The 19,780-nt window shown below is 43.6% G+C and overlaps 1 protein-coding gene across 1 annotated transcript in view; it reads right to left on the bottom strand.

Moving 5' to 3' along the window:
• Positions 1 to 3,174: 3,174 nt before the first annotated feature.
• MRPL33 (mitochondrial ribosomal protein L33) overlaps positions 3,175 to 19,780 on the bottom strand; it is a 36,718-nt gene continuing 20,112 nt past the window's right edge. The window contains exons 3-4 of the mRNA XM_078647502.1: positions 5,616 to 5,722; positions 3,175 to 3,466 (exon numbers count right to left, since the gene is read on the bottom strand). Coding sequence (XP_078503628.1) covers positions 3,417 to 3,466; positions 5,616 to 5,722 — 157 coding nt within the window. The 3' untranslated portion in view covers positions 3,175 to 3,416. The remainder of the gene's footprint in view (positions 3,467 to 5,615; positions 5,723 to 19,780) is intronic.

The raw sequence follows: 19,780 nt of genomic DNA, 5'->3' as shown, positions 1-19,780 counted from the left end.
TTTTCAGCAATTTTACTGATTCCAGGGAGGAGGGAGATTGGCCTATAATTGGCCAAGTCAAGGGAGTCAAGTGAAGGTTTTTTGAGGAGCGCCTTGACAACAGCCGCTTTCCAGCTGGGGGGGACTATTCCCTGGAGCAGTGATGAGTTGATAAGGTCCGTGAGGGGAGGGGCGATCGTAGGGGCCACCTTTTTTAGAATACGTAGGGGCACCGGGTCACTGGGGGAGCCGCTTTTGATTGTAGCTAGCGTCGCTGTAACCTCTTCGATAGTTACTGGGCCAAGAGAATTTAGGTGGGGGATAGCTGGGTCCTGATTGGCGTAACTCATTGATGAAACTGAGGTCTACAGGAGGTAGGGAGGTGAGAATTTTTTGAATTTTCTCATTGAAGAATTTAGCTAAGTTGAGGCATTTCTCTTCCGAGGTTTGGGGGTCTGGAAGTTTCTGAAGTCGTGGCTCTGGGGCTTTGAGTAATTCCTTAAAAATTATGAAGGTTTCCCTGGCAGAACAGGAGGAGTTTTTTATTCTTTCATCATAAAAAGTACTTTTGGCTTTGCGAAGGGCGAGTTTCTAATTTTGTAAGGAGGTGCGAAAAGCAGCTTTTTTACTTGTGGATTTATCCCTTCTCCACAAGCGTTCTGTTCTTTTGCACTCCTTGCGTAAAAGGTTGAAATCAGGAGTGTACCAGGGGGCCGGGTTCACTCTTTTGACTAGTTTTAAACTTGTGGTTTTAGGGAGATCATCCAGTGAATGCGTAAGCCAGGTATTGAACTGACTATCCGGAGTAACTGGGTCGGAGGCCGAGGGGGGAAGGGTGGCCCTGAGAGTAGTGGTCCAATCCTCTGCCGAAAGTTTGTGCCAGCGCCGATCGGTGACCCGGGTTTTCGGCGGTAGGACAGGTGGGACAGGGACATTCCAATGGATGGGTATAAAGAAATGGTCAGTCCATGGAAGGGGAAGGGGAGTGTGGGTTTTGAGGTCCTGGATGTTGGTGAAGATGGGGTCAAGGAGATGTCCTTTTTCATGGGTGGGCTCTGAATTTACTAGTCGGATGTCATAGGACATGAGGTCGAGGAGAAGATCAGAGGCAATTATATCCTTGGGGTCAAGTAGGTGGAGGTTCAGGTCCCCCAGGATTAAAAAATTGGCGGTAGTGGTTGCCATCTGGATGACTGTGTCGGCAAGAGCGCTGGGGAATTTGGTTGGGGGTGCCGGCGGACGGTATATCAGTAGACCAGAGAGGGAGGATACATGGGATATCTGTAAGGTAAAGTGGCAGCTTTCACAGTTATCTATATTACCGTCGTAGGTTCTGCAAGAGAATTGATCTTTATAGATTATCGCCAGGCCACCTCCTCTGCCAAGGGGTCTATTCTGGGTGTGTATTTGGTAGCCAGGCGGAAGAGCGTTGACAATGTCAGAGTCAGAGCAGGTGGTGATCCATGTTTCCGTAAGGAACAGTATATCGATGGCATGGTCATATATCAAAAGGTTGATTTCGTGGGAGTGCTTAGGGAGGGACCTACAGTTGAGGAGGCCAAGCTTTAGGCCCTGGCGGTCATCGATGGTAGTCGCCGGATTGCAAAGGTCACAATTGATAAAGGGTATTTCTCCTGTGTGGGTGTAGTTACACTTGGGGTTTTTCCGTGGATTGAGTGCAAGGAGCCTGTCTCGGAGGTAGGAGAGGCAACCCGTAGGAGAGTTGGGCATAGTGACTGGGCCTGGGGCAGGCTGGGCCCAGACGGGCTTGCCTTAGGCGCGCAAACGGCGCGCCCGCTGCGCCCGTCCGCTGCGCGTACGTGGAAAGCACATCATTTATAGGCGGTGTTAGGGGCGTGGCCTAGTGCACCTGGGCGTGGCCTGCGAACAGGCTGGGTGGTGGCGCCAGAGGCAATTAGCGTTTTCCCGCGGCAGAGTTTAACTCAGCTGCGCGGGGGTCCAGGGGGGCGAGGAGAGGCTCAGGAGAGCAGTGTTCAGGTAGGCAGATTAATCAATTTTCAAAAACATCAAGTGACACAATTTTTAAAACAGATTCAAACACAAATACAAACTCCCGGCTGAGCCTCAGGAGTGCCGCGATCTACCGGCGGGCTCGTAGACAGTCCGCTTTTATGTAGTCGGGAGGGGGCGTGGCCTAGTGCACCTGGGCGTGGCCTGCGAACAGGCTGGGTGGTGGCGCCAGAGGCAATTAGCGTTTTCCCGCGGCAGCGTTTAACTCAGCTGTGCGGGGGTCCAGGGGGCGAGGAGAGGCTCAGGAGAGCAGTGTTCAGGTAGGCAGATTAATCAATTTTTAAAAACATCAAGTGACACAATTTTTAAAACAGATTCAAACACAAATACAAACTCCCGGCTGAGCCTCAGGAGTGCCGCGATCTACCGGCGGGCTCGTAGTCAGTCCGCTTTTATGTAGTCGGGAGGGGGCGTGGCCTAGTGCACCTGGGCGTGGCCTGCGAACAGGCTGGGTGGTGGCGCCAGAGGCAATTAGCGTTTTCCCGCGGCAGCGTTTAACACAGCTGCGCGGGGGTCCAGGGGGCGAGGAGAGGCTCAGGAGAGCACTGTTCAGGTAGGCAGATTAATCAATTTTTAAAAACATCAAGTGACACAATTTTTAAAACAGATTCAAACACAAATACAAACTCCCGGCTGAGCCTCAGGAGTGCCGCGATCTACCGGCGGGCTCATAGTCAGTCCGCTTTTATGTAGTCTGGAGGGGGCGTGGCCTAGTGCACCTGGGCGTGGCCTGCGAACAGGCTGGGTGGTGGCGCCAGAGGCAATTCGCGTTTTCCCGCGGCAGCGTTTAACTCAGCTGCGCGGGGATCCAGGGGGCGAGGAGAGGCTCATTAGCTGTCTTAGGAGTATCCTCCGTGTGCCCTTCGCGAGCTGGATATGGACCAGCAAAAAATTACAGACCCTTTCCAGAGAAGGCGCTCGCCAGAAGGGAAGGTCTCCTGAACTTCGAGATCAAATGTTAAATCAAGATAGTGTCGTGACATGAAAAAGAACAGAGAAACACACACAATCCCTTACCCTCTTGTCTGTCACCAAACGTAGCTATTCCTTCATCTATGATTATACTTCATTAGTACAAATGACACCCTGACAAGAAAAAACAATGTCCACTACTCAAAACAATGGTCAGCGTTGATCTGAAGACAATACTCAATAGAAACTCAATCATGACGAGCTATTTTAATGAAATTACTCAGCGTTACAAAAATAGCAAGTGATGGATACAAATTGATGCAATAGTCTGTGTCCAGAGGCGAAGACCTTTCGTCCCTTGCATTGTTTGCTTTCACAATGGGCTGGAATTCAAGGAGCCTGCTGCCTCAGTCTGTTTCCTATCTTCTCCATACACCCTGCTGCAAGAACGGGCTGGGTTTCCAACCAGGAGTCCGTGTGCAAGTGGCGCCTTTTTACACGGAGCGGATCTTTTTCTTTTCAAAGAAGAGGACATGTTGCTTCACTGTAAAGATAAGGAAATGTTCTTTTAAATCACTTTAACAATGTAATATGTAAACCAAACTGTAAGTAGTATTAATAGTAGTACATTGTTTTGTTTGGAAGAATGTTCCACAAGCTTCTCAACTGATAATACATGAATTGCATATGTTGTACATTTTTGACACCTATTTCCTCCAACCGACTGGTTCATAAATGACACTGGCAACCAGTGCAAATTTTGTTTTGCACATACTGATGCAAAAATGCATATTTTCAAAAGTTAACCAACACCAGGCAAATCTCTTGAATCTGGCAAATGTTTCTTGGTTTACACTACATGCTTTTTTTCACAGCAAATGCCCTTTCCACATAGTTGTTCACACTGTCAGAACCTATATTCCCAAAAATATGTTAATATTTTTTGGAGAGTTTTGACTATTCCAAATGTTTCTGAAATAACAGATTATTGTAGGGAAAATTAATGCAAGGATATTTTACAAATTAGAGTATATTGTCTACATCTATCTCTACCAAGACCATATTGTAAATGATTTTGAAAGCAGTTACAACCGTAAGAAAATCAAATTGAACAAGCAACCATACGAGACTCGACTGCACAAAAAGTTCATACCACTGATGAATTACAGATTTTCTTTTTAAAAGCGGCATATCCATCAGCATATCCATCAAAACCACCCCAAAGATATCCCTTAAGTTATGGAAAAGCTTACCTGTCTCCATTTGGAAGTAATTGCTTATTAAATGTAATAAGGTAACTCCGATGTTATACTATGGGCGAGGCAGGCCTTGCGATGATGTAAAACGAATTAAAGAGTTTTCCACTATCAGGACATGTAAAACTTAAAAGTACATGTCCTGTTTTTTAAATTCATTGTAAAGTGATCCACCTGTGTTGGTGTGCTCCCCTGCAGAGAACACGGTTGTGCTACACCAGAGCACCTGCTTCCAGGGGATAACTACCGGCTCACTACAGACTATGGCTAGATCAATGGTTTCTGGAGGCCGTTCCATACTATAGTCCCCAATACTCAAGGTCCTACAAAGCCCCAAACATGAGTGTGGTATGAAGTGCCTGCTTATACACATCAGAGTCCAGGTGCGATACAAATGATGTTCTCTACGAAGACACAGTGTTTGCACTTAAGGATGCCTTTGTGCATTTAGACTTGACAATCTGTGTGTGTCTGCCTAATGGAAACACAGTAACCTTTGTTGAAGGGTTGAGGAAATCCACATGTGCACAAATGGTGGCTGCCTATCCTGGGGCTGTTTTTATGCTAAAATAAAGCAAAAAACAACATTAAAAGATGGCCTTCGTGCAAGCACAGAAAGCCTTTTTTTGTTAAACTTAATATTCAGTTCCTGCTCCAGGGTGGCTGATGTGTATTTTCGAACAGCCTTTTAACAAAGTAGGTGTGTGATTCTGCAAAAATTCATGCAGCCTGGTAACACTGCAGTTGCTGGCTGATGGGCCCTTGCAAAAAGGGTGGAGGGGTTGGTCGAAGGTCGCCGGGGGGACACGATAGCACCGGAGAGGGCATAAATGAGAAGAGAGCAGGGATTAGCATAAAAGAGAGTTAAGGAGAGGCAGGAGAGAAAATATCCCTTCATGCTCCTGAATGGAGGAGTGGCATAGGAGGCAGAAGTAGATAGAATGAGGCAAGGGAGCCTATCTCGCCTGTGGGCTGACCTTCGATGTGATGGACATTGTCTCCAGCCAATGGCGGGGAGAGAGAAAAATCTAAAAATCCACTCCTTAAACCCAACCATGTAAACATGAACAGTAAATATAATTACGTGCAGGCACGTAAACACTGCAAAAAAGGCAGAGGAAAAACGTAAATAGAAGGTATATATGAATTTTCTCCAGGTGGTAAGGTGAATAAATTAAGCAATCCTGGATACTAGAGGAACTCGTCCCGGTTGATGTATGCCTTTTGCCAAACATAACTGAGGCGGTCTCAAAGATGTCTTGTGTGGAATTGTTTTCCCTATTCTTAAAAACAATCCCCTTCCATCTATCTTGCCCAGGTACTGCCCCTCGCAGTAATACCTATCATGTGCCAAACACTGATTTCCTAGATCCATATGTGATCTGGGTGTTAGGGAGCCAGGAAGAAATTGAACGCAAGTTGTTTTTCACACATTACCGACTGGGTCAAGTTTCCAGAGCACCAGCTTATCCTTTAGTCGGCCCCGCTTTGTGACAAAGTAGTATCCTGTCCCCGCTCCGCTCATCATCTGTACCAGAATGGACCTAAAAATGAAAAAAGGTATGTTACCTGGCATCCTGCGATTGCCACTTTTCCTCAGACTAGGCATAAAAAACAGAATGTATACATCACAGGGGAAGGACTGGTCAGTTCCAGCAGGTGAAGGAGAAGTAAGAGGAACAATATACCTAACGAACTAACTCACCATGGGTTGGTAAAAAACAAACTAAATGGTATGATGGTGTCTGCTTACCCAACCACAAAATGATTGCCTTTGACTTTGCTTGAGAAGCCCTCATCATTAGAAGTGTGCAAAGAAATGTTGTTCTTGCAAACTTTAAAAGTTCAAGTTGTGAAATGTTATGATTTCCCAAAATTGGTGTACAAATGGTGACTCTTGCAACAATTTATGTCACAAAAGATAAGCTTACATGTAAAAACGTTTGCACACATATTCCATCTTGGCTGGGTTTGAGTAGAGTGAACATTATCTGGCAGTGCAGTGAAATTATGTAGCAGTGCACAGAAAATGTGTTAAGGCAGACCTAAACCCAGAAATTATGAAAACTTAATAAAACGAAAGCAACATCTGTGCACTAATCCTATTCAAAATTGGCACAGTAAACGTATTGTTTAATTGTTAATCATGTATAGAAAGTATGCATGCAATAGTAGGTTTTCCATGTTTTCTTTATCTTAGCTTGGTACAGGAGAGCAGAATAGGTTGATTAATTATATGTATTACTGACTTACTTTCCCTTGAGATCTTTATTTATATCCCAATATTTTGAGATCTATACACCCACCCTCCCTGACTAAGGGTAGGGACACCCGATTCATTTGGTCCTGAAGAAATGCCACAGATCCCTCCTGGACCTAAAAGGTGTTAAACATGTCGACCTTTTAAAGCACCTATAAAGAGATTGTCAGGCCCCATAACGATTTGTGTCAGTCCACACATTTTTAACCCTGCCAAGGTGACCCTTGATTGAAATATCTTCCAGTACCCCTTAGGTAGTTTTAAGTCACTTTATTTCACCACTTAAACTGACCTTTCCCCACACACCCACTCTCCTCATCACGACGTTATACAAAAAGATCTCAGTGAAAGAGCCCTCTTGCAGGGCCCAGGGGCCATTGCGCGTTAGCCCCAAGAGGAGCTAAGCCCGATGATGAAGCATAACACCCACAAGTGTGTGTGAGGGCGTCAACTTCCAATAAGGATGTTTCCCTTAGTCTAACCAGGCATCTCTTTCCCAGGAACAGTCACCTTCCTTGTGTATTAATTTTCCTACTTGAGAGCAAGGGAGCCATGCCTTTAACTGCCCCTTATCCCAATCTCTTTTGTGATTTATACTATTGTATGGCGGCTCACCCGTGGGACACACTCACTTTTTTTCCTTTTTTGTATACTATTTGATTAATCCATGCAGACTGTCTTGGGATACATTTGCGACACACACACCTTTTTTCTTCATCATGACAGATAAACATGGGTTAAGTTTTGATGATGATACAGGGGCAGAGATATTGAGGACACCATCTCTCCTAGGGGCAGATGGCTCTATCCCCACTGGTAGCCATACATATTATTGAAATTATATTGCAGCAGGTGAAAATAACCTTACACAGCTCAATTATGATGTAATATTAGAGAGCCAATATTGCCACCAATACCCTCCTGGTGACCATCACCTAACATATTTTTCTGGATGACATTACTTTCAGACGGGAGTGGTCAAAAGCAGAATGGAAATGTACTTGCGATTGGTTAGTCCCGATTAGTAATACAGCTAAACGCCTTTCAGACGTATATTAATCAGAATAACCATAGCAGAGAATGCCCTTAAAGCTGGCATTAGCATAACAGCATTAAAAACTCGGCTAGCAGAGATCAACAGTGAAATGAATAAACACAAGGACTACCTAACAAAGCAGAACATCACTAAATTATTAATGGATGTAAGGAGATTCGACAGGGTGAAGATATATCCTTACACCAGTGAAGTTCCAGGCGGCACCATTGGGAGAAACATCCTCTTAGGAAGGCTTCACCACTTCACCCAGGAAGAACAGTTCCTTTAGCAGAACATCAAGCAATGACAGTTGGGGGGAGTCATGATAACACACGAAGCAACCAACTCCCTTGAGTACCCTGTGGCTCCCTTTCCTGGTAACCAATTCAGGGGCCAATATCCAGAATATCCTCCAATGTGGCACCCTATGTAGCAGATGGCCCCGCAACCACAATTCCCAATGTTCCAACAACAATTTCCTCAGCCACCCTTTTACAACAGAGGTTGGGCAGAGGAAAAAGAAGAGGAAGCAACAAGAAGGTACAGTGGCAGTAACCGAACCGCAAATGTGCCTCAGAAGCCGTACAACAACAAAAACTTGTAGTGAATTTATCTTCACGCACTCTCACTACAAAAGAGGAAACCATCCTAGAGAAAGGACTTGGCTTCGTCCCAACCCCAAAAGAAGACATCTGTTGGTTGAACAGGGAATTACAACAATTCTTTTGGAAAATTCGCATTCAGGTGTTTTTCAAGTCAAACCCACTAGGAATTCAGGGGATACAGGCCTGCAAAACCCTTTACGTTCACATTTCAATGACCGATACTACCACCCCATAGACATCAACCCAACTGCCAAATTGACAACCAAGATTAAGCACCTGGTCAGTGCAGCAGATGGAAGGATGGATAAAAAAGAAAGAAACAGACTTTTTTTGTATAACCTCACACCTAGGACTTCATACTTCTATATTTTTACTAAGATACATGAGGGGTGACCGATAGTATCAGGAATCGACTCCCTTCTCGAGCCACTGGGCAAATTTTGTGATAACTTCCTGAGTGAGCACCATCATATTTGAAAGACACCACTGATGTACTGAATTTACTAAGGTACTTCACTCCCCAGCAAGAAAGTGATCTACTAGTTACCCTCGATGTCGAGGCCCTTTATAGTAATATACCACAAGATGGTGGTATAGAACAGCCTAAAGGCAGAGACAAAGTAGGAGTCAGCAACACCCATCACTTTTATTGTGGACTGTGCATGGATAGCCCTTAGAGAAAACATTTTCAAATACAAGACTTACTGTATCATCAAATACAGGGCACATCAATGGGCAGTACTTTTGCACCGAGCCTAGCCTGCCTTTACATGGAGCTTTTGAAAAAGAGTACATCTCTGGAACAACAACTCATACAAAACTAATATCAGAACGTGGTGGAGATTTATTGATGACATCCTTATCCTCTGGCAGCCTAGATAAATACTTTAAATCCATACTTGAAGTTCACAACTACCATCTCCGAACAAGCAGTACCATTTTGGATCTTCTCCCAATTTTAAGGTGTCACAAGTTCTCTCAATGCAAAGTTGCACTGTATTTCTTGAAAGCCTTGCCTAACCCTTACGTTTGTTTTGTGGTTGCAACCTTTTTATGGGCTTGCTGGAGAAATAGAAGGGTAAGAAGTTTGCCTTAATTAACCCCTACGGCTGGATTAATTATGGTTTTAATCTGATTTTAATTGTTTTAAAAAAAAAACTTTTATATATATATATATGCTTCAAAAGCTGGCCTCCACCACAACTTCACCACGGACTTGCAAGTAAGACGAGGTAGACCCAATTCTGTGCTGAATTTTAGTTTATTTCATGAGTGCCACCAGCCATCACGACGCGTTTAGGCAGATCCCTGCCTTGATCACATGACAACAATGTCGTGAGACACACCTCTATTTAAAGTGACTTTGCATAATTAGACATGAAAGAAATACTTATCATTTGTCCTTTTCTTTGTTCAATACTGTTTGAAAGAGAATATTTATATACATGTAAAATACAGATAAAATATAGGTAAAATACAATGAAACTGTCCCATATCTGCTTAAATGCATTTGAGGACAAGCACAGATGTGATTGTATAATACATTATTTCATTGTGTCCAGATATCTAAAATATACTCTTCGATTGTATAGAGATGCCCTCCAACTCAACAAGCATATTTATCTATAAACAGTACATGGTTTTATGGCATTGTTGCATTTGCCATTGAACAGAGTTTTATCCAGGATTTTCATGTTTGTCTAAAAAACTCATTTACAGTGTGCATCCCCAGGACCCCCATAAACGATATACCATAGTGTATGTTCTAAAAAAAAGTGAGTTAAATAGTGTCATACTTGTGACACCCTAACCTTTTAAATTAATTTCAATCAAATATTGAAAACATTTCAGCAACCTAAAGTTCAAATATCCACACATTTGTTTCAGAGACAGTTTTTTGGGGGGCTACCTTGATGTTGATTTTATAACCTCACATGGCATGAATGATTCCGACAATTAATTACACCACTTTTGAGTATTAGCAAGGTAACAATTCATTCATTTATTAAAGTGTTCAAAATCATCATAAAAAACCATCATAAAAACCTAATTATACATCTAAAGATAAAACTTCTATTATATAAAAGTACCATCTAATTACTTATAAAGTCCTATTTCATGAATGCATTTGATATAGAAAACAATAAGACATTCGGAACAGTTATTGCTGATCAAATACTGATGTTTCATAGATATACCCTCCTACATTTGCAGCTAGCTAAGTGCCATAAGCCCACTTTTATTATGGATAGACCTGATCTAGGGCAGTCAGTCCAAATAGGTATAAAGATCCTCACTCATATTCGGTCCATTTGGCTGCTTAGTATCTAACATTAATATGTAGTGGGTCTCTAACCGCCTTAATAATCCCTCCCTGTCCCCACCTCTTCTCTGTATTGGGACAGTGTCTATAAGGTAGTATCTCAGATCTTTTGGTTTGCCCCCGTGAGTTTCCTGAAAATGACGTGCTACCGGGTAACTAGGATCATTGTTGTTTATTGCCCTGATGTGTTGTAGCACTCTCTTGTGGCCTGGTAACTTTGTACTTCCTACGTACTGTAGATTGCAACTGCACTCTAAGACGTAAACCACATACTCACTCCTACATGTGAGATGATATTTTATTGTCTGGGGTTTCAAACTAAAGGCTGTCATAAATGTGGTTTTGTTGACACCATGTGAGCAGGCTTTGCAGCTGGGGCATTTATAGAATCCCTTCCGGGCCAATGACTGTCCCGTATTGTCCTTATATTCTGGGCTGCTTTTCACCAGGATGTCTGCCATGGAAGTGGCCTTCCTGTACGTTATTGCAGGATATTGGGGGAGATAGTTGCCTATCACCGGGTCATCTTTTATTATGTGCCAATTGCGTTGTATGATTTTACGCAATTCCCTATGTTGTTGACTATAGGTAAATATGAGTCTGGGAGTATCAACTGGTGTCTCTGTCCCTCCCTTCTCATTATCCGAGGTGGTACCTGCTACCTCCAGAAGATCTACCCTTGACTGCAATCTTGATTTTCTGATTGCTGTATCAATCGTTTTGGCACTGTAACCAGATCTAGAAATCTAATCTTACTTTCCTGTTGATGTTTGTATAATTCCCCCTCATCACTGCATATTCTTCGCAGCCTCAGCATTTCTCCGTAGGGAATGCTATGTATAAGGTGTGTGGGATGTGCACTCGTTGCATGTAGCAACGTGTTGCCAGCTGTTTCTTTTCTGTACAGCGTAGTATTGATCTGGGCTTTATCTATATTCACTTGTACATCAAGGAAGGATACCTGATGATTGCTGATTTGGGACGTGAATTTTAAGTTTACATCATTCTCATTGATGCATTCAATAAATAATTCCGCCTCTTCTAATGTACCTTTCCGAACAATTATCAGGTCATCTATATATCTTAACCAGGATACGATTTTGTCCCTGCATATGTTGTTGTATTGCCTTCTGAGGACCAGCTCCTCCCACCAGCCCATAAAAAGACAGGCGTAACTGGGGGAGAAGCTGGCCCCCATGGCAACTCCCTGAACCTGACAAAACATCCGTTTAATGTAAAGATAGAAATTGTGCTCTAAACAAAAAATTAACATATCCATGAGCATTTTGTTGTGTTGGGTATACTCAATTGGCCTTTTTGCAAGGAAGTATTCAACAGCTCTTAACCCACCTTGATTCTTAATGAAGGTATATAGTGACGAGACATCGAGAGTTATTAAATAGTAACCTTCTTGCCACTGAACTTTGCCAATTTTCAGTAGAAAGTCTCCCGTGTCTCTCACATATGATTTTAGCCCTCACATGTGTTCCTGCAGAAAAAAGTCTATATACTTGGACAAGTTCTCGAGTGGGCCGTCACATGCTGCAATAATCGGTCTACCTGGAGGCTTTTCCTTGTCCTTGTGTACCTTCGGTACGAAGTAAATGACTGGTGTTCTAGGGTGTTCTTTTTTTAGGTATTTAAATTCTTCCATATTTAACAATCCCAGACTTTTCCATGCCAGTAATTTACTACACAAGTCATCCTGCATGTGTTTATAATTGATGGGAGAGCTGTGATGATAACATTGAGTATCATTGAGCCGACTGTTGGCTTCAATTAGATATTGGGAGAGAGGCCACAGTACAATATGTCCTCCCTTATCCGAGTTTCTTATAACAACATTGTTTTCTTTCTTTAATTTGTCCAACTATAGCCCATATTTTATTTCTTCGCTTGATCGCTTCCTCTTGGTCATTTGGATTTTTACATTTAATTTCTTAACTTGAGCCACCACTACATCAATGAATACGTCAATTGAGTCCTTCATCATCATCGGTACAAATTTAGATTTTTTCTTGAAGGGTGTTTCCGGTTTTTTATTTCCAATACCCCTTACCTCGAGTGTTTAGGATTGGAAATGCTGGCGGAGACTCCATGTCGCTTTGCGAATTCAAGGGAGTGTTTATTATGCTTTGTCCTGCTGCCAATAATTCAAAGTCCCCAGCCACTAAGTTGGATTTTTCATTCCGTTTTTCCACATTGGATTTTGATTTGCCAGTTAACTGCAGACTATGAAATTTTTGTAATTTGAGCTTTTATGAATTGGAAGACATCGGCCCTTGTTCTGGTATATTGGACGTTAGTTTCGGGACAATATGATATACACACACACATATTACATGTAAATATATATTTTAAACGTTTTGGTATTATGTAAATGGTTTTATTATAAAATCTGTTATGAGATTGTTCTTTTATTATCTGTTTATTAATGGATTGAATAAAGATTTAAATGGTAAATAGATTTTCTAATTTTCCGTGAAGCAGGCAAGCTGTTCACCGCCAACTTTTTTTCAACACCAACTGATCGGAACAGTGTCCTACTCTATGGAAGTCACCATTCGAAAGCATTACGTGATAAGTCTTCCAGTTGGCCAATTCCTTCGCTCACGGCGAAACACTAAAGGAATACGAGGGTCAGGCTAAAGAGTTGTGCATTAATTTGACCATATAGTCTGATATTGTTTGGTACATGTGTACACTGATTGGTGGTTGTATTTGATGTTTCTATTGGATATGGGTTAGTGTCCTCATTGGTTGGGTATCTGAGGGTTCTGATTGGTTTCTGGGTCTGTGATTCAATCAATGTAGGGTTGGGGCTAGGGTTAGGATTTCTATTGGAAGTAGGGACTAGGGCTTCCTGTGTTATTGGTTGTTGGGACTAGGCCTTTAATTGGAAGTAGCGATAAGGGCTTATGGTGTGATTGGTTGCTGGACTAAGTGTGGGACTAAGAGTAGGGTTAGGCTTTCTATTGGAAGTAGGGACTAGGGCTTCCAGTGGCGGCTGGTGACATTTGAAAGTAGTGAGGCGTAAAAGTTTGAGGTGAGTGCTCGGTGGCGAGTGAGCCTAGTGAGTGAGTCTGACTGCCATAAGGTGGGTTTGTGGGGTCCTTCTCGCCATTTTTGTAATCACACTGGCTATCCCCAGAGCTAACTAACCCAGCCTATCAGTATTCAGATGCTGATTAAGCCGCTGTGTAATATCTGAAAAAACTCCAGGTGACAATGGTGAACACTGCATAGAGATGGTACCCTGACCACCGAAGCGCACACGGTAATGGATAGACACACAATGCATGCACATGTGAGTTATTTGGCCACTGTGGGTAACAACAAAATCAATGGGGGTGATTGACAGCCTGAAAACAGGCAACATATGCAGGGAACAAGCCCCAAGGCATCCTATGTGACCCAAGAACACCACCCAGCATGGATGCAGCAATAATGGAGTACACATGCAAAATGAATAGCAGATGAAGAGAGCAGTGCCTGAATAAACAAAAAACAGTAATAAACACATTCATGAACGAAATTAATGAATTTACCAACCATGAAAGAAACACTAAAATGCTAATTTAAAGGGTACGACTCCAGTCCATAGAATCCGAGCACCTCGCAGAACATGTCACTACCAGTGACATCACACAGCTGGGTCCTTACCAAGGCTGCACACCCCACCTCTTAAAGTACAATAATCTGCATAAACTAAATTCATTGAGGGAAAACAAACCATGTGACAACACCATGTTAATTTTTAAATAATTCTCTCTGTGGTATTTTAGAACAAGTCCTTGCGTGCAGGTTTGTATAACTGTGCAGTGCTGTTTACATTCCACTCGCACAAGAAACGGAACTAATAAGCTCTCTGATTTGTCTGATTTGTACAATTAACTTCCTTACATCTGTGGCACAGTATGACCCCAACTCCCAGTGCACCAAGCATATCAAGGTGTCTGCAGCACCTTGATCTCCTGGGCCAGAGTGGCAAAGAGCAACTGCAGCACGGGAACCATGTTTAGAGCAAATAAAAGACACGAGCGAGCAACGACTTTACCGCTGCTGTAGTTCTAATTGACCGCGCTGTAAGACTGTGTGGGTGAGAAAGCAATATTAGAGGGGGTGAGAGAGCAAACATGGGTTGCATCCTAAACAATGCGAGCCTGTGCAAAAACTGTTTTCTGCAGGTGCATTTATGTGATTTATGCTCTAATCACATACCCTTTTTTATGATCAGCGCTGATGTGCAGATTACCTTTTCATCAGATAGTTAACATTTCAAACGGTTCCTAACTGAGAATATACTTAAAAAATAGCAAGACCTGTTTTCTGCCATATTCTCAGTAAGGAAAAACTATCATGAAAAGTGGACTAATGGACAAATTGCCGGGGCAAAAATCATAGGAACTCCGCTGCAAGTGTGGCACTAGAGGAATTCAAACCTATTGTTGCCCACGCGCACTCTAGTCTCTTCATGGTCTGGCCTCCCAGGGGTGTTTGGTAGTAAGAAGGGAGTGTGACCGGAGACAGCTGCACTGGAGGGGAACATCAGCTGTCATGAACGAAGGAATCGGCACAGACAGTTTGAACTTCAGGCCAGCTCCAAGGGCGGCAGAAGTTTAACCACGTACAGTACACATATTTATATACCCTTATTACAGCAATTTTTATACTGCAAAGTAAACAGCATTACGGCCCAATCCCACCCAACAGGGATTTGAAACGGTAAACAGCACACTTTTGATGTTTTTTACCTTCTTTTTTACACACGGACGGCTGCCTGCTTCAGCGTCTCTGAGGCCATTAGGCCAACACTGACACTAGTGCTGCCTTGCTGCGGGCTTGCTGTGAGGCCAGGCCCGGGCCTGAGCGTGGCATGTAGTCAGAGAGATGATGACGAGTGACATGGTGGTGGTCAGATTGGGAATGAGGAATAAATACCACCACTCGTCTCAACTGCACCTGCACCGTCCACACTTCGATCTTCGTCGTCCTGGAGGCAAATACACAGGAGCTGGAAGTAGATTTAGACTCCAGCGCGGCAACAGCAGTAGGGGTCCATCACTGCAAGGCATCATATTAAAGCCCTGCAGTGATTGGTCACGAACCTTGGAGCCTGAAGAGATCTCTCCTATCCTCGCGCTGCCTTCTGCTGTTCACCAGAGATCTGGCAGTCAGCCGCCCACCATCCTCGTTAACTCAGCCAATCCTGGCGCAGTATAACATCGTCACTGCGCCAGGATTGCCTAAAGAGCAGGGCAAATACTGCCCATAATGAGACCCGGCTCACCCGGGTCTCTGTCTGTTTGACGGCTAAGGGAGGAGGAGGAGGGAAGGGGCTATTGCCTGTGTGCGCATGCGAGGGCAAGTCATAAAAATGACTTGTCCTAAATGCGCACACTGCTGCCTGCCACGGACGCTGATATTCACAGTGAGTCACACGCTGCACTGCCGCAGGCCCGCCCCCCACACCTTCTGCGATCGCGATGATGTCACGATTTGTGACTCCGGCCTCAATTATGACTGCACTGCACTGTCGGCTATTCTTGTGCGCGCTCATAATTTTACTTTATACTTTTTGCGCAGTGTGCAGTGTGTCAGACCAGAGACAGCAGTGACGGTCGTCCATGGCTAGTGGGGCAACGCCCCAACGCCCCCAATGGACGAACCGCCACTGAGGGCTTCCTTTGCCAGTGGTTGCTTGTACTAGGGTTGAGACTACTGGGCCTCTATTGGACGTTGAGATCAGGGTTTTTGAAACTGATTGGGTGCTTGGACTAGGGTTAAGATTTGCTATAAGGTCCACGTCTCCTATTGGTTCTAGATTTTAGGGCTAGGGCTGTGATTGGATAGCGTTAGGGCTAGGGTTCCCATTGGCTGAAGAGGTCACCTGACTACTAGGGCTATAAACGGCAAGGCTTAGGGCGTCTCAGCTCAGGCGTCAAGACTAAGGGTGGAGAGGACAAGGGTGAGTGCCTGTTTGAGGTTGGTCGGAGCTGGGGACAGAAATGGTGCCCATTTTCCCATTCATTAATACCCACCATATGTATTTGTCCCTCTGTATACAAGCATTCATTTTCACTATAGATATGTGCCTATCTTTGTGTATTGCTTTGTATAAACATGTACAATAATTATGTTATAAAAACAAAAGACAAAAAAAAATAATCTTTGGTCTACATGTACTTGCATCCATTGTGCATCTATATACCTCCATGTATTTGGATCTGTGTGTCTGTTACTTTTCTCTTGAAAAAGCATATCCAATACACTACCTTATTTCTCATCCGCTAACTCTATAAAAATCTTTAATCTGCATAAACTTACCTCCTTTATGCATCTATATACTTTCAATATACTTATGGATCTATATATTTATCACTTTCTTCTAATTTAGCATTTCCAATGCACTACCCTATTTCTCAGCCTATACTTCTCTCAATATATCTTCTAGCCCAACTTTCTGACTCATCTCAAATTTCTTTCTACTACTCTTTCCAATTCACTACCCTATCACCTACTTTCTTTTATCCCAAACCCCATACCACTACTAAGTTCCCCAAAATAACCCTGTCTTGACTCTCCTACTCTACCCCTCCTTGCATCACCTGATACCACTTTTACTATACCGATCCCCCAAAACAAACCTTTCTAAACTCTTCCCTCGGACTCTTCCCCACCAAAACCCCTTTTTACTCATCCAAACGCCTCCTCCTACTGCTATGACCTAAAATAAAGAAATCCTTCACACTTCTATCCCTCCACTATCCTTTTCAATCAAAACAGACTAGCATGTTCACTTCTCTAATTCCATATTCCACTATACTAATTCACCACAAATCCTTTATGGGTTCCAGAGTAGCATGCTACTCGCCAACAAAGCGTTTCAACACCTCATCAGGGTTACAACCGCTATATTAATGCAAACCTTTTTTCCTTTTTGTACCCCTCCCCAACCCTTGTCAATCCAAATAACTGACTAACATATCCACCACTCAAATGACTTCACATTTCACTATACTAATTTTCAACACTAATCATTATGGGTCCCGGAGTACGTGCTACTCACCGAAAAAGCGCTTTAACGCCTCGTCAGGGGTAGTAAGCGCTATACAAATGCAATTACAATACAATTATCCCCAAGGATAATCATGCAAGCATGCAAACAGGCAAGAAATAACCACTGAGAAGCTCTATTAGAGACACAAGAGAAGGAACTTGAAGACTTACTCACCTATGTTACCACTTTCACACTGCCTTCCAACCAGATTTAAAAAATCATCAAGAAACACTGGCCAATCCTCAAGACCGGTTCCCTATATGGATGGACGTCGGTAGCACACATGCCAGTAGGCCGAAGGCTTTATTATTGAAAGCCTTAGTCCCAAGCTGGCATTATCAAGCCAGTTTCTCGAACTACGTTCATCTGCAAGTTGTACATATATTTTCAACAAATGCCCCGATCTCGCTGGTGTCTGCTAGTCACTCCTGCCTCCTGGGTGCCACTGTGCCTCATGGATGTTGCTGAGTGCTGTGGGAAATCGTGCTAAACATTTACCCTTAAAACCCCTCATCCCCCTACCTCTTAGCCCTAAAACTACCCATTCCCATTAGCCCTAAAAACACCCCTCTCCTGAACCTAAAAAGGCTTCTTCTTTTTACCGAAACCCACCACTTCCGTTACCTTAAACCTGCCCCTTCCCTTATCCTAAACCTGCTTCTTCCCTTACCCTAAACCCGCCCTTCCTTTACCCTAAACCCGCCCCTTCCCTGACTCTAAACCCGCCCCTTCCCTGACTCTAAACCCGCCCCTTCCCTTACCCTAAACTTGGCCCTTCCCTTACCCTAAACCCGCCACTTCCCTTACCCTAAACCCGCCCCTTCCCTTAACCTAAAACAGCCCCTTCCCTTAGCCCCAACTTCGTGCTAGCGAAAGATCAGGCATAAAGACGTGTGTACTAATGAAGCCGTTGTGATGCCACTTTCGTTCTAAAGGCTTTCGTATTATAGCCTTTGTTTAAAAGCAAGTTTCTCTTCCTAGATATCACCAAGAAGTCAATCTAGGGGAGTCCCGCCCATGGTTTCAGAGAGGACACACCAACTACAATACTAAGAATTGCATTTACCCGATAACCTGCCCCTGAACTCTTGGTTACGTAGGGATGACCAAAAGAACGATTAAGACTAGGATTACAGAACATCACAGCAACATTTGTTGCAAAAGAACAACCACCAAAATGTCTGTACATTTTCTTGCAGCTAATCACACACCAGAAACCATCAGATGGACCATCCTAGAGGCTAATGATAGTTAGGACCCACGATCCATGTTCAACAGAAAACAACGTTTGATTTTTCGCCTCAACACCCATATCCATGGGCTGAACAATGATATACCTTGGAATGAGTGCATTAGAGAAACAACACACCCTCTTCTCATTAGAGCACATACCCTAATGGTCAAACGGGGTACATACACATAGCCGCTCAGCACTTATACAGGTTTATAGTAACACTTCAAACCTTCGTGTTATACCCCCAGTATTTAACACCTACTGCGGCAGAACTCCACCTCAGGCAACTGATACAGCAGCTTGACCCAGCCGTAGGACCTGTGTGCCTTTATAGGTTCACCGGTGCCATCATGGTCCTTTGGTTTCTGGGCCAGCCATGCTATCACCCACTAATATCATTAGCATTTATATGTTGGGAGTTGAATTTGATCGCATTGCTGCATAATATTTTATGTGGATATTTACACTTTCACTGATTGTGGTTTTGACTCCTCCACTGCACATAACTTTCCACACATGCCCACCACTCCCAGACAACCTATTGAGTGATCATACGTGACGTGACCATTTATACCCAGGTCCAGCTTGTTTTTCAAACGCTATATCACTTGAGGCACTATTCCCTAACTACCTCACCCAGCCACAATAGCTTTGACGGGTGAGACAGGGCTAGCGGATGTCTACATCCGAGTAAGAAACCCCGTTTTGTTTTTATTTAAAAAGGGGACAATTTGCATTAGTGATTATTAGGCCAAGGGGGCTGAACGTATTTCTAGCCCGTGAACGGAACTTACCATTCACACTCACCTGACCCACACCACATACTATTGGTGGGGTTGTGGTGCTCTTTGATTTATTTTATTTTTATTTATTTATTTATGTCACGATTAAAGTGTGGCATCAGTCATTTCACCTGGGCCATCTAATAAAATAACTGTCCCATCGCTGCACTAACCACCTCCGATCAGTCAGAGCATAGGGTAGGTCACACGCTCCTCTCCACGCTGGGCTCTGTAAGTATTTAAAACCGAGACGGCAAGCTCCAGATTCCCAGGTATGCGTGCCTTGAATGCTGAACCGTTAT

Source organism: Lissotriton helveticus, chromosome 6 (genome assembly GCF_964261635.1).
Source record: "Lissotriton helveticus chromosome 6, aLisHel1.1, whole genome shotgun sequence".
In the NCBI taxonomy this organism is placed as follows: Eukaryota; Metazoa; Chordata; class Amphibia; order Caudata; family Salamandridae; genus Lissotriton; species Lissotriton helveticus.
The sequence above is the reverse complement of the archived record's forward strand: the minus strand, read 5'-3'. Positions and strand labels throughout refer to the sequence as shown.